The sequence below is a fragment of the Sturnira hondurensis genome, unplaced genomic scaffold (genome assembly GCF_014824575.4).
Source record: "Sturnira hondurensis isolate 20B ecotype Veracruz unplaced genomic scaffold, ASM1482457v3 Scaffold0002840, whole genome shotgun sequence".
NCBI lineage: Eukaryota > Metazoa > Chordata > Mammalia > Chiroptera > Phyllostomidae > Sturnira > Sturnira hondurensis.
Genome location: NW_028075471.1, coordinates 10057604 through 10073356, shown reverse-complemented (window position 1 = coordinate 10073356; position 15753 = coordinate 10057604). Strand labels below are relative to the sequence as shown.

The following is a 15753-nucleotide window of genomic DNA, read 5'->3' as shown; positions in this document are numbered from 1 at the left end:
ATTTGCCATTAAGCATAGATATTTAAATTAAAAAAATTCTCACCCAGGGATAAGTTTATTAATTTTAGAGAGAGAGGGAGAGAAAGAGAGAGAGAGAGAGATAAAGATAGAGAGAGAGAGAGAGAAACATGGATGTGAGAAAGAAACATCAGTAGGTACCTCCCACACGTGTTCTCACTGGGGACCAAACCCACAGCATTTTGTTGTATGGGACAATACACCAAACAACTGAGCCACCTGGCCAGGGCAAGCACAGATATTTAAAAATTTTAAGGAATTACAATTTTTAGAAGCATCATTCTCCAGCTTTTCTTTTCTCATCATTTCTGTAATTTGTGAGTTTTCTTTCAACATGTTCTTCTAATGAGCCCAAAGCTCTCCCTAATGACCACACCAAATGACACAGTTGACCCAGGAATAATAAGCCAACTTATTGGCTTACTATTGACAGCTAAGACCCAAATCTGCAGGAATTTCTTCAAACTCAAAATTCCAGACTTTTAATTAAATAATTCTAAATGATCTGTCTCTACCCAGATGCTTATTTCTAATTTTCTGTGTAAATAGTCACATGACTCGGATGTGATATTTCTTTCTCCTTCATTGCTGACAGGTCACTGTTGACATTGAAGATGAAAATGATGAAGCACCTGTTTGCACACCCTCTCTATATAAGGCAGTCATTTTTGACAATATTGTTGCTGGGACAAATGTCAATGGCTTCAAACTAAACTGCCATGACCAAGATTCACAAGATTTTGAAATGCACTTTGAGATAGTCTCTGGTGAATAATTTTATTATTTCTTTTAATCATGAGCATGTGTTAAATTGACATTAGTTATACCCTCTTCAAAGTGATATAAGCTTTAGAAATAACTATGTTTATGAAGATTAAGCTATTTTGTATCTATGGCATTAAGTTTCCTCAAGGAACCCTTTTCACTTCCGCATACCAGTCTAATTCCTCTTGTGGAACTATCAGTAATTTCAGTGATACTTGACAATGAAGAGACTGTGGACCAGCAAGGGAGACAGACACTGAAGGTTAAGTTACAATGAGCTAAGTCTGCTGTCCTTGGTACTGACTCAAAACAACCGCCACCTTTCATATGATAGTAATACAGGTCCTTTAGCACAGATGTTTTCAACTGTATTGTTGTTGGACTCACAAAGATCCATATCAGTTTTGCTCATTATCTTGTGACATATGAAAGAAAATTATTGGAGACGAAATTTGTACTAAAAGATATGTATACAGGAGTGTACAAGACATAGATCTTATATTCATGAACTCATTGTTCATTAAACTAGTAGTCACATCAGTAATTATTAAATTACAAAGTATTAAAAGTTCTATTAAGGGAAATTACTGGGTATCATGAGACAGTATAACAGGACAAGTATAGCTAAGATATGGACGTCAGACCTGCTGTCATGTATCTGAAAGAATGGGAGCATGTATGTCAGTAAATGCCTTACTTAATTATAAGAACTAGTTAAATGTTTGCTTCTCTTGCTAGATGATAGGGAAGACTCTGTGCATGTTGTTTACAACAGTGTATCCAGGACCACTGAGACTGGAGCTGAAACTTAATGGGGGTTAAATAGATATTTGTGGCCCATTTGATATTGATCCAGACTAAGCAGAGGGTAGAAGTAAAATTTCTCTGAGCGGGAGATAAAGGAAGAGGAAGAAATTAAGGCAAAATAATTTGATAATAATCTGATATTTGCTGACCTTATATGGAGATCAAACTCATGATCTTAACTTTTAAACCATTTTTTTCTAATTAATTGCATCTATTGTTTGATTTCAATTTATTATGGACCCTTGTGTAGTTGTAGGAGTTCAAAGAACAATAGCAATTTTATTTATTTACTTGTATTGTGTTTCTAAAAGCTATGTATGGCAGCTTGAGAAGATATTTTAATATTTATCAAAAATAATTATAATTTTAAAATTATCCCTTTTAAAGGAAATGAAAACCATCACTTTGGATTTGACCCAACTCGAGGTTCAAATACTCCAAAATTAATTGTGAAGAGTCCTTTTAACTTTGAATCTGGAGCCGAATTGCAGCGGCAGTACCGTCTTTTGGTGCACATAACCGATGACAACCTGAAATACGGCAAAGCCACCAAGCCCAGGACAGGCACTGCTATTATAGATATTTATGTGACCAGGGCCAATATGCCACCTCCTCCAACCACCAGTCCTGAAGTAAAGAGTTATGGAATTTAATTTGGGTCTCTGTGTGGGAAATATTCTCTTGTAAATTTGAGTTTCATCTAGGAAGGCTAAAAAGACGCTTAGGGTATCACCTTCACCTCTATGTTCAGTTCCTCTCTATCTACCCACCCAGCAGGCCATGTTTTAGAGTGTGCATCTGTAAATACAAACTGTGAGTGTAAACCGTGGGTGAGAGAAAATTTGTGATGATTGCAGGTGGAGCATAGTGGGCCGCCAAGAAACTAATTATATCTGAATGGTCTGGAAGCCTGCCCACTAGAAAGGCCCACTAGTCAATGAAACCTACCAGTTACAAATCTCACAAATGGACACTTTTAAACATTGTACAGGATGTGTAAACATTGTAACAGGAGTGTGGCCATGTTATTTGTAATAATGGGCACCTACCTGTGGTAGACACTATACTACATGTCTTATATTCATCATTTCATCTAATGGCGATCCAATCTTGTGAAGTTTCAGACTCTTTAGTGTTTTGTTATTTCAAAAATAGATAAGCAAAGCCTCTACAGTACTCCACAGTGGCCTCTGAGTCACCCGAGGTTAAGGTATGTTCAGCAGACTGTGTGGTTAGTGTATTTTATAGTTTTCTGTACTTTGAAAGAGAACCTTTTTTTACAATATGGATGATAAATCTTTCCACCAGAATATTTGATTTTCAAGAACACACTGTTCTCTCAAGTTGCACAAAAGAATTTATCCTGTGCAGAATAGGTAAAGCTGAAGAAACCCTCAGATATCATCTAGTTCAACCTCTTGATTTTATAGACGAGAAAACTGAAGGCAAGAGGAGAAATGTTTTGGTCCAAGATCACAGAACAATCACTGCATACAACTCAAGTCTTCAGATCCTTAAATTGGTGCCTTCTCTAGGTTTGTGTATTCCTCAGTATTGTCTGTGGTGTATACAAAAACTCATATATCTGAGTCAGTACCCCACTGTCTGTATAGGACCATGGTTCTATGCTGATGCTGCTATTTAAACAGATATTCTCTGAAAATATAAACTAATGCTCTATTTACTTTGAAAAATAATATTTCCCAGCAAAGAAAAGGCCTGACCATTGTGTATACAGCTATCAACACATATACATCCAATGACTGGTACATTCCGTTCATCTTCACTCTGATGGCAGTTTTCCTGGCTGGGTTGTTTTGCTGGGTATGTTTCCTGCTTTGGAGATACAGAAACACTGTGAAATGCTGTCAGAAAATGGCCAAGGAAGTCTCCAAGCCCAAACCTAAGTATGTGATTTTTTTTCTTTTAAGCATCTGATGTTCATAAAGAGTTGAAATCAGTTGAGATTTGGTGACTTTACCCTGAGGGCTTCTGCCTAAGTGCCTTTAAGGGGCGCAGAGGAAAGTACTTGGGATAATCCCTTTCCCCTTGGCTCCAAACCTGCTCTATCTTTAAAAAAACAGAAACAACATATCTTTGGCTTCTACCTTAGAACATCTGAAACAGGTTTTCTGTGAGAATAGATTTTAAGTCAATTTGTGAGCAGACAAGCCAAACAACTCCCCATATTATTTTGAGCCAAGCAGTTCATGGGCAGGTGTTTGACAACCACCAGGGACTAGCCGAGAGACAGATGATAAATCCAGGCTCCCTATCCACATTGTTTGAATTTATGTGAAGCTGGTCAGAGGCCAAAGAAATGGAAAAAAATGCAGACACTTTCATCGCTATCCAAAAATACTTCAGGGAGCATAAAATCATGGCCTCAAAAATAGAGTTGATTATGAATTTTTATTAACTAAGCAAAGATAACTTATGATTTCATATTGGGAGGTGTAGACAGTTAATGAGGTCAGTTTATTTACCATGCAGCATTTTTAAAAAAATTGGAGATGAGAGAGATATAATAATAGTCATGAGCTATAAAAATTGAATTTTGTTTTGATATGTGGTGCCATAATCAAGCTGATATTTTGTCAAATTTTCTTTTCATATAGGGGAATAAAGTATATTGCAGGTAAGATGATTATTATGAATAGTGTGATTTCAAAAAGCCACTCATCAGACACCTACCATTTGTTTGTTTGTTTGTTTATTTATGTATTTATTTATTGAACAGGAGGTAGAAATCCAACAGAAAAGACTGTCATGGAAAACAGAAATAAAAAACTAGAGGTATTAACAGTAAGTACATTTTTATAATTCCTCTATAGTAGAATAAGGAGGACTACTTTTTCTCTATAATTATTGTTCAACAAAAAGGCCTTCCACATAGACATATGGTAAATTTACCCAGGCATCATAGAAAGGAAATAAAATTATTTCAATATCTGCTTCTGTTGAATTTCTGTGTATTACAAAACTGGAATTTCAGATCCAGTCTTAGAATCTGGCTTTGGTCAAAATTTGCTGCAAATATTGTATGTGTATTCAACAAAAATAACACTAGACAAATGAAAATACAGCCTTATTTACTATTACTAAAAATAAGATCTAGATTTGAAAATAGATTATATATGTGATAAAAATGAATAAGTCCTCCAACCCTGGAGTTTCTTAGCAGATGGTAAAATCTACACCCTGAAGAATAGAAATCTTGAATTGACTGATGTTCATTCATTAAAGGATCTATGCAAACAACCATACAGAAATTATAAATGTGGAGCAAAACGAGAAAAGGCGTTTTTAGTTTCCATCTCCCTTTTTTACTCTGTACGTGCTGCTCCATTAACAACAGATCTTTCCATCTGAGTCCTGATTGATCATGACATTGTTTCATGAGCTAGTTCTCTTTTAATGCTCTCTTCTGCTACCTTTCTTTCTGAAACTGATACCAACTAATCACCTGTATTGTGCACAGACTGTGTGGCATAAACAACAGACATTTATTTTCTTCAAGTTTTAGAGGTTAAAAGTCTCAGAGGAAGGTGCTGGCAGGCTTGGTGTCGCCTGAGGTCTCTCTCCTTGGCTTGCACATGGCTGCCTTCTTTTTGTATTTTCATATGGCTGTTTCTTACCTGTTTTGTCTGTGTCCTAATGTCTTGTTTTTATAGTGACATCCATCATATTAGATTAAAGCCCACCCATATGACCTCATTTTATCTTAATCACCTATTTGTAGGGCCTATCTTTAAATACAGTCACATTCTGAGGTACTTGGGGTTAGAGCTTCAATATATGAAATTTGAGGGAACACAGTTCAGCCCATAACACTTCCCATCCAAGATGAGAGGCTTCAGATCAATAAAAAGATCTGAGTTAAGAAAGGGCATGGTGGGTAGGGGCTGATGTAGGGGCTGGGGCTGGGAGGAGACAAAAAAGGCAGGAGATTTTTGAACCCAGGTCACTAGCCCTCTGCATAAGAAAAACGAGATAATTTATAAGTTACCTCCTCCAAATACTCAACACATGTCAGAAGTAATTTTATCAGGCTGACTTTATTGTTGATATTTTGTTTTTGTTTTTCAAAGGAAACTGTTGTGTATGAGACCATATTTGATGGAGAAGCTATGGATCCAGGTATGGTGTGGAGTGTCTTTCAAGTTAAGCTCATTTTGACTATTTGGTTGCCAGTGTTGGGCCTGAGGCTACTCAGCAAAAGTCTCTGGGCAGCAAGACCAGCTGCCATCTGCCTGGGTCCTTCAGACTTTTGCAATGGAGTGGAGTCTTAGGGAGTTATCAGGGTGAATCTAGTGTAGTTTATTGAGCTAATGCAGATTAAGATTTTGTGTGTGTGGAGGGAAGAAAGATGGTGCCCATCAGCCTCACAGTGGATGGCTGAACACAGTGACAATGGCAGCTATCCCTTCAACACCAGCCCCAAGCCACACAACTCAGTCTTTCCCTGCATATCTCGGGTATCTGACTTTTACCCTGGGGTTGCAGTTTCTCTGTTGGAGCCCTATGTGAGTGCCTGTGAGCAAGAGTTTGTGTGTTAGTTCTTTAAGAGGATGCCTGGGTTTCCAGCTGCCTTCTGTCTCCCCTGGACAGACAGAATTCCTGCTCTTTTTTTTTCACAGCCAGATGTGAAACCCTACATAAGTAGGTTCCTCTTCCTGGCACTAGCATTGAAGACTGAGTAGCTCAGTGTGGAACTGAGACTCCTCACTTCTCAGGGGTCCTTGGCAGTTGAGATATCCCCTGATTATTAACTGCCACACCTGGGTATGGAGCCCATTTCAGGGCTCTGCCTCTCCTACCAGTCTTGATGTGTTATCTTTGTTTATTTAAAAATTTTTTATAATGTACTTTACTGATTATGCCATTAAAGTTTTTCCCTTCCCCCCCTTCATTCCCCTTCACCCTGCACACCCCCTCCTGCCCACATTCTTTAGTTCATGTCCATGTGTCATAAGTTCTTTAGCTTCTACATTTCCCACACTACTCTTGCCCTCCCCCCATCTGTGCTACTTATTCTCTGTACCTTCTCCCCATCTCTCCTCCTCCTGCACCCCTGTTGCTAACCCTCCATGTGATCTTCATTTCTGTGGCTCTGCTCCTGTTTTAGCTGTCTGCTTAGTTTGCTTTTGTTTTAGGTGTGGTTGTTAATAACTCTAAGTTTTCTGTCCTTTCACTGTTCATATTTTTAATCTTCTTTTTCTTAGATAAATCCCATTAACATTTCATATAATAAGGGCTTGGTGATGAGGAACTCCTTGAACTTGACCTTATCTGAGAAGCACTGTATCTGCCCTTCTACTCTGAATGAAAGCTTTGCTGTATAGAGCAATTTGGTTGTAGGTCCTTGCATTTTATGACTTGGAATACTTCTTTCCAGACCCTTCTTGCCTGTAAGGTCTCTTTTGAGAAATCCTCTGATGGTCTGATGGGAACTCCTTTGTAGGGACTGTCCCCTTATTTCTTGCTTCTTCTAGAATTCTCTCCTTCATTTTAATCTTGGGTAATATAATCATGATGTGCCTTGGTGTGTTCCTCTTTGGGTCCACCTTCTTTGGGACTCTCTGAGCTTCCTGGACTTCCTGGAAGCCTATTTCCTTTGCCAGACTGGGGAAGTTCTCCTTTATTATTTGGTCAAATAAGTTTTCCACTTGTTGCTCTTCCTCTTCTCCTTCTGGTACCCCTATAATTTGGATGTTGGAACATTTAAAGGTGTCCTAAGCCTCCCTTCACTTTTTTGAATTCTTGTTTCTTCCTTCTTTTCTGTTTGGTTGTTCCTTTCTTCCTTCTGGTCCACTCCATTGATTTGAGTCCCAGTTTTCTTTCCATTTCTATTGGTTCCCTGTGCATTTTGATAAATTTCACTTAGTGTAGCCTTCATTTTTTCATCTAATTTGTGACTAAAATCAACTAGTTCTGTGAACATCCTGATCACCAGTATTTTGAACTGTGCATCTGATAGGTTGGCTATCTCTTGGTTGCTTAGAAGTATTGGCTCTGGGGCTTTGAGCTGTTTTTCTGCTTGAGCCATAATGTTTTGGTCTGTTCCCACCTGTTATGTAGTAAGGGGCAGAGCCTTAGGTGTTCACCAGGGCAGGGCAACCTACTCACTGGGTTGTGACCCTATATGTGGGGGAGGAGTCAGAAAGGGAACAATAGCTCTTGTTCTACTCTCTCTCAGATTTCAGTCCCTTCTGCCACTTCCCACAAACAAATTGGGCCCCTCTGATGCTGGTACCTGGGTGGGTGGGCTTGTGTACATTCTAGGACCCTGTGGATCTCTCCAATGAATTTTCCTGTGAGGCTAGGAGTCTCTCCCAGCACCTTTTCAATCGGTGCTTTTAGGCTTTATTTCCTGGTGCTGGTGCCCTGGGTTTTGTGGTCTGTCTCACTGCCCATTTTTGCCTAGTTTATCTGTATGCGAATGTGTGACCACGGTCAGCCCCATGCTGCTTATGCTCCTGGGTCTGGCAGCCAGCCCCTCTTATGCTGTGACCCCTCTCCACCAGCCGCTGACTCCACCCCTCTTACCAGTCTGGTTGAATGGTTGTCGGACTTCTGCACAGTTCAATTTTCTGTCTGTTCTGGTTGTGTTTTTGTTTCTAAATCTTTGTTGTCCTTAATTTTGGTTTTGTGAGGAGGCACAGTATTTCCACCTACGCCTCCATCTTGGCTGGAAGTTGTTGTGTTATCTTTATATCCTTAGTTCAGCTAGTCCTCAAATGGTTATCCAGGTTGATTGTTCTATAATTTAATTGTAATTTTGATGTGGTCAGAGGAGGAGGTGGTGAGTGCAGCTGCTATGTACTCCACCACCTTGACTGGAAATTCTCACTTACTCCTCACATAATCTCAGGGCTGCTTCATGCAGTTTCTTAAGCAGGTGGGATTCCAAGGGATAGGAATGTAAAGTTGCCTGTTTCCTGAGGCCTGAGCCTGGAAACTGGCACAGTGTCACACCCACCATATTTTATTGATTAATCTAATCATTTTACCCAGATTTAAAAAGAGAAACTTATATTCCACCTCACAAGGAGTGAGGGCCAAAGAATTTGTGACCAACTTTAGTCACCACAACATACATAGGCCAAATGGGTCATGGATTTGCAATTCCTGGTTTAAAGATTTATTTGTTACTAACTTTGAAATTGTGTAGCAGATCATACTTCAATTTTATAAAACATTTCAGAAGCTTTTTTTCCCCATGCACTTTTTTTTCTCTAAAGAAGGGGTAAGAACTAGAAATCATTAGAGGTATTGGCAAAGCTCTGGAAGTTCATTAGAAGTTTTGGGTTTGAGTGCTGACACAAAGTGAACCTGAACAAAGTACTTAATTTCTTTGACTCTTTATTATTCCAACTGAAAACCAGCATAATACTGTGAGTTTTGCTTGTTACATGGGATGATTGTGATGTTTAAATATGAATGAGTTTGTTTCAGTCAATGCATCTGGCTTCATTTGAAAATGGTATTTGATATGTGACTACTTAAACAATTAGTCTTCAAGTTCCAGTATGCTCTATTGAGTGACAGTATAGATTTATTGGTAGAGGGAGGCATTTTTCATGGAATTACATTGTCCGCCCCAACTCAGTGGCCCTGACAGAAGAAGCATCTTTTTAATCAACGAGTTTTTTGAGACCTCACTTAGCACATTGAATTGTTACATGACACTTACAGAAGAGAAATATTTTAAAATAAAAATAAGTTTTGCTATACATACTCAGACATATCATCATTTATCTAATGTTCAGTGGAACCCAGAATGTAATGCATAAAGCATTGTTTTATTCATAAAGTGTAATCAAAGTAAGAGAAGGCATGGGCTCCTGCACTAGATGGTTAGTAGCTGGACATCTTGGGTTCAAATCTAGGTCTCATTGGCAAATTACTTAACATCTCTGTGCCCCAGTTTCCTCATCTCTAAAATGGGGCTCATAATATATATGCATGCCACAAGGATGTTGGTGGATTAAGTAAATTAATATATGAAAATAGAGTCTTTCTTATACTAGATACTATAGAAGTAAGCTATTATTATATATTACTATTATTTTTATTTATTAATTATGTCCTAGACACCTAAGAAAGAATAATTTGTTGACTTTCTACTATATCATGCCCTACTTACCATTGCTTTTGCCTCTTGCATATTACTATATTTCACTATTATTTCTATAAAAGGTTGGTAGATTAAACCTCAGACACTGTGTAAGGCACATCACAAAAGGGGCAATTAAAAATAGTTTGACATGTTATTTTATTCAAAGTTTGATTTTAAAATAATTACAGAATCACAAGACAGAACAAAATAGTACAGAGAGGTACATTGTACCCATCACCTAGCTTCCCCAAAGGCATCGTTTTCCATAACTACAGCACCAGTTCACTGACATTGGTCAATGAACTAGACTATGGGCTGTATTCAGATATGACCAGTTTTGGCATGCACTTTTTAAAATATTTCTGTGTGAATAGTCCTATGACATTTAACCACCTAAATGAATTCATATGACCACTACCGCAGTTGAGATGAAAAACCATTCCTTCAGCATAGAAGAGCTCCCTAGTGCTAAAGAGGCAATTTTTAATGCATGTGAAATCATATACTGCTTCAAGTTCTGCTTAAAGTTTTTCCTTTGATAGCAGAGCAAGGCTTGAAAAGACCAGAAACTTTTCGCTATGCTGGATACATAGCAAATGCTCATAAACACTTTGCGGGATGAAGAAATGCTTTGTGAGTTCACTGAAATTCACTTTTTCTGTGTTTTGTGTCCCTTCACAGTGTCTGGGAATGTATATGAGTATAACAGCAGAACAGGTGCAAGAAAGTGGAAGAAGCCCTCTGGCCCTGCACCAGGAGTTGTCCTTGGTAAACGCACACTCCCTCCCGGAGTCCCACCCTTCTGAGGAGTCTGCATCCTTACAAATTCCCATGCAGGAGTAGCATTTTCTGGTGTTTCTGAATGATTCCTTTTGTGTGTGCATGTTACTGTCATGGTAATTTTTTTCTTGGCTATCTAAAATTAAATTGAATGTGTGAGGGCTAGCTGTTTTGTTTATAGCTTTCTATAATCTTCCAGTTCAGGGTGTCTGGGTGAGGGCAAGCAGGACTGAAGTTCAGTCCCTAAATATGCTTTGCTAAAAACTGGAGATTAAATTGATATATGTTCACTGTCTGACTTTGCGCAGTGAAAGGTGTGCTTGTTATGACTGGAGACTTTGTTTTGCTCACCCCTATAGCCCCAGTACATGCTTGGCACAGAGTGGCGACTCCATACATATTTGATGAATAAATGAATTTGAATATATAAATTTAGATCTCTTGCCTTTAATTAAAATTGCATATTACTCCTATGATTCACAGAACAGAAATGTGAATTATCTTTAGAGAAGAATGTTTTTGTTTCCAGTAGTCATAAAAATGAAGAAATTATTTCAGCATTTTTAAAAAGTACAGTTGATCTTGCTTTTAATTTGCTTTTTGTAGTACTATGGAGAACAAACTCTGGAAACTTTAATTATTATTACTGATGTGAAATCATGTACTGCTTCAAGTTCTGCCATGAAATGGAAATGGAAGGTTTCTGCCATGGAAATGTAGGTGTCCAATCATTTGAGAGCTATGTACTTAGACATATACGTTTTAAATACACATGAGCTCTCTGATAGTCTCTCTCCTTTGTTATCAGAAGACATGATAGCAGGAGACCAGAGTGTTGCTGATAGTACAGGCTAAACCCACATTTAACCCCAAAATGAATTCAACTTAGGATAATTTTTAAAAGTATTATTTGTTTACTTGTTTTTAGAGAAAGGGGAAAGGAGAGAGAAAGAGAGGGAGGCAGACACTGATGTGAAAGAGAATATCCATCAGTTGCCTCTCATCCACACCCCAACTAGGGACTGAACCTGAAACACGGCATGTGCCCAGAATTCAAGCATGTCGTCTTTTGGTTTGTGGGATGACACCCAACCAACTGAGCCACACAGGTCAGGGAGAGAAATTTTTTTTAACAAACTGTATTTGACATAAAACATACCATGAGCAATGAGTTTAAGTCAGAGGATAATAGGAGGTTGGATGATCCGAAATGCCTTGACACTGGTCCCCCTTTGTACGTGTGCATACAGATGATTCCTTTTCAGTACAGGGATACCTCACCTTCAAAGAAGAGAGAGTACTTGATGATTAAACAGGCTATTTTTTTTCATTTATTTCTAGCTCAGATGGGTCAATCTTCAGGGGGCATTATGGTGTAGGGGGACTCAGTGGATTTGAAATCTGGAGCTTGGACAAATGGTGTAGACTTTTGAAGTTTAGTTTTCTTCTTCTAGACTATTGTATACAATATATACAATGATCCTGCCTAATTCCTATCTCCTAATTTTGTTATGAGAAACAACATAAAATAATTTAGACTCTACATTTGGTAGTGCATTTTAAACTATGAGTGTTATTTAAGTGTAAAGCAAGATTAGTTTCATTAAGTCAAAATTGGCCTGTGAGAGAGCAGTGGCTTGGAATACAGAGGGGATCACTCCATGCTTCTAAGCCAGTCTATGTTGGAATTGCTTGGTAATTAGCTTCACAATGTTTGCAAAAGGGGTATACTGCCTTGTTCCAGACAGTATGATAATTTTTCACCAGGGAAGAGACTAGAGACTAGAAAAATGCTCTCCCATCTCTGGAAAGACTCTCGCTGGATCAGTTACAATTAGATGGATGTGGATATGTAAGTCTCCATGTGCCACCACCTGAGACTTTAAGAAGAAAAAAACTGCAAAGCATTTATAAACTTCCCTCTCAAAGTATGAACTGAATCAATTAGTATTGCAAGTGCTTGTGCTAAAATCAAGAAAAATTGGTAAGTTGTGTTAGCATTCCCTTGATTAGCTGTTTTGGCTCTCAGTTTCAGATATGACCAAGAGAGAATGCACACACTGGAGACAACAGGGGGGTTTTGGAGAAGGCTAAGGAGGGCTGCTATCGGGGACAGGACCCTGGAATTTGATCTCCCTTTTGGTTCATAATCAATTTGTGTTCAAACTCTAAGTGCTATTTTCTGTTTTACCACCAGGCTCCAATTTAACAGTAATGATTGTATTCATTTCCTCAGGCTGCCATAACAAAAGAGCACAGACTTGGTAGCTTAAATAACAGCAATTTGTTCTCTCACAGTTCTGGTAGCAAGAATTCTAAAGTGAAATTTTGGCAGGACCACACTTCTTCAGAGCCTCTAGGGGAGATTTCGTTAATGGCCTCTGGTGGCTGCTCTGGCCTTCCTGGGTTTGTGGCTGCCTCCCTCTAATCTCTGCCTTTCACATCACTTTCACCTTGATAGGCCTGTCACATTTCCCTCTACCTAACTCCTATAAAGACATTGGTTATTGGATATAAATCCTCCTGGGTAATCCAGGATGATCTTATTTCAAGTACCTTAACTTAAACACAGCTGCAAAGGTTTTTTGCCCCAATAAGATCATGTTTACAGGTTCTAGAGATTGAGACATGAACATGCCTCTTTGGGGGGGGGTGACCATTCTACATACTATAATGATTTTAAGTCTTTAATATGTGATATAAATTAATGCCATGTTTCTGGCAAATAACATGACCATTTTAATTTGCTTAAAAATATTTATTGTGTTCCTACTATATGTTAGGAATATTTAAGGCATTTGATTGATAAATATGCAAGTGCTTTGACCTGGTAATTTCATTGCTTGAAATTTCCTTGTAGATAGGTTTACAAAAAAAATCTATGAGATTTTTTTTTTAGATCGCTGCTCATGGTAGCACTGTTTGTAAGAGAACAACAACTGTAATATAATTAAAGTATCCATTTAATAAGGGGGTCAGTTGCAAAATCATATCATGTCCATATCACATTGCAATATTTAAAAAGTAGGCATATATTGATATGAAAGCTATTAAGTGATCAAAAATGGTAAATGACAGAATTTTTATTAATATACATAAATAAAAAGCATCTGTGTAGATCTATATTTTGGTATATGTATAAACTTGGGAGGCAGGAGAAGTCATAGGGAACTGTTAATAATGATTACCTTTTATGGAAATTCTGAGAAAGGAAATGTAGAGAATGAAGGGGAACTTTTACTTTCCTTTTCACCCTTTATGAACCATTGAATTTTCCAACCTTGTTCATATGTTATTTTATTTTTTAATAATGTAAGTAGGTATTATCTTGTGGTGAGAATTTAGGACATTTACTTCTTTCAGAATATTTTATTCTGGAATTTCACAAGAGGTCTGAGGCTTTTCTTTCAAATCAATTTGAACTAAGTTCAGATCTGTCTACTTCTTAACCCTAAGAATGGTTAAGGGTTTTCTTCCTTGATTTGCATAACTATTGTTACTTTTCTATCTGTCTCTTTTTTTTCTTTTGAAATTGATTGTTCTCATGTTAGGTCTCCAGGATTTAGTAGCTAAACCTTTTATCTTTTCCTCTTATGACTTCTAACCCATTGAATTTTTGCACTGCTGTTAGAGATTTCTTCCACGTGATATTATAGGTCACTAACTTGCATCCCACCAGGGACCACCCTCAAGTCCATCTCACCTACTGATTTTTTTAAGTTTTAAGATCCTATTTTTAGTTCTAGGAAGGTGTGTGAGTGTGTATGAGTGAGCATGAATGTGTGAGAATGTGTGTGTGTATGTACAGAATGTGTGTACACATATACAGTATACCTGAATCATCATATAATATATTTTTGTTGAAGTTGTTTATTACAGTAAAGGTCTATCTGAATATTTTATATTTTCTTCTTCAGGGTTCATGGCTACATTAGGCTCTTGGACCCCTTGGCCTTCATATCATTTTTTTTCTATCAGCTTTGGCTTGGGGTCAAAACGCTATGTGCCTTTCTGAGTCTGCAAAGGAGGCACAGTTGTTTCTCTCCATGTGGGCTGATGAGGCAGCAGAAGAGGCCATTGGCTCTCTCATGATGATAAGGCTTTGCTTGCCCTCTTAGTTTCAGGGGCAGAGGAGACTTACCCAACCCTTTCGGTGCTTCTGTACATGTTTGCAGGCCAGGGAGACATGGCATCTCCTTACTGGCTAACATCCTGTCTCTCTGGCAGTGAGAAGGGGTCCAGGAAGCTTGATCTGCAGGTGTGCAATTCTAGATCTGTGCAATAGGGCTCTCCTGTGCTAGTTCTATACTTCTCTTCTGGTTCAGAGAGGAGGAAATCTTGGCTGACTTTCAATCACTTTCCCCTTGCCTAATCTATATACCACCTGGGTGCCCAAGCCAACCTAGAGTTACATGAGTGTAGCCTATAGGAGCAGAATGGCCCTGCCCATGTAGCCTAGTTCAGTCAACCTTCAGCTGACCCTCAAACATGTGAACTGCAACAACAAATGCTTTTTGTTCAAAGCCCCTGGCTTGCTACGCAGGAACAGCTACCTGATAACAGAAAGAAGGTGGGATTCTATACTCTTATATGTCTCTATACTTAAAAACCCATGCACAAAATTTTTTATTTAAAAAAATTGAGACCCAAGAAAATATTGAAAAGGTGGGAAAGAGAGAGCTGATATAAAGTTCTGAGATAAATTTGTGGAACCTGAAAGTTAGAAGAAATACTGGACCATATTTATCTTGAAGACAAAAGCTGTGAGCTACACAATGTTTCCTTCCATAGTACCTGGTCCAAGAAATGTGCCAACAATATTTAGTAAATAAATTACTTTCAAAATATTCCTAGTCAAATCCTTAAATGTAGACCAATTGTAAAGAATTTCCCCCTACAGTGTTTCCATTATTGACCCTGGGTCTGCTTAAACATAGCATGCTGGGGAGCTCACTACTTCCCAGGCAGCTGTCATCACTGTGAAACAACAGTAATTACAGGATTATTTTATTAAAAAATGGAAATCTAGCTGATAGTGTCAAATCTGAGCTAAATAATTAAAAAACACAATTCTTTCACATTATCAATCAGGAAAGGCCTATGAAGAAGCTGCTGTGGGTGAGAACAGCTGCACAATTTTTACCCTTCAGTATTGTTACCTTATATTGTATTTCATCCAGCTCCAAGTTACACTCCTTCACCTGTAATAAATGGTTTGATTCTGCTAGAAAAGAAAAATAATCTCTTTTGAATAAAAATTA

At 38.1% G+C, this 15753-nt stretch overlaps 1 protein-coding gene across 5 annotated transcripts in view; it reads left to right on the top strand.

Moving 5' to 3' along the window:
- Window positions 1–10911, top strand: part of LOC118983410 (cadherin-related family member 3-like) — a 112501-nt gene extending 101590 nt beyond the window's left edge. For 4 of the 5 annotated variants that reach the window (XM_037040863.1, XM_037040862.1, XM_037040864.1 and 1 more), the window contains 7 exons: window positions 614–785; window positions 1978–2222; window positions 3298–3497; window positions 4209–4228; window positions 4331–4395; window positions 5682–5730; window positions 10394–10911. In XM_037040863.1, coding sequence (XP_036896758.1) covers window positions 614–785; window positions 1978–2222; window positions 3298–3497; window positions 4209–4228; window positions 4331–4395; window positions 5682–5730; window positions 10394–10518 — 876 coding nt within the window. In that variant the 3' untranslated portion in view covers window positions 10519–10911. The remainder of the gene's footprint in view (window positions 1–613; window positions 786–1977; window positions 2223–3297; window positions 3498–4208; window positions 4229–4330; window positions 4396–5681; window positions 5731–10393) is intronic. The other variant, XM_037040865.1, reaches the window with a different exon arrangement.
- The last annotated feature ends 4842 nt before the right edge of the window (window positions 10912–15753 follow it).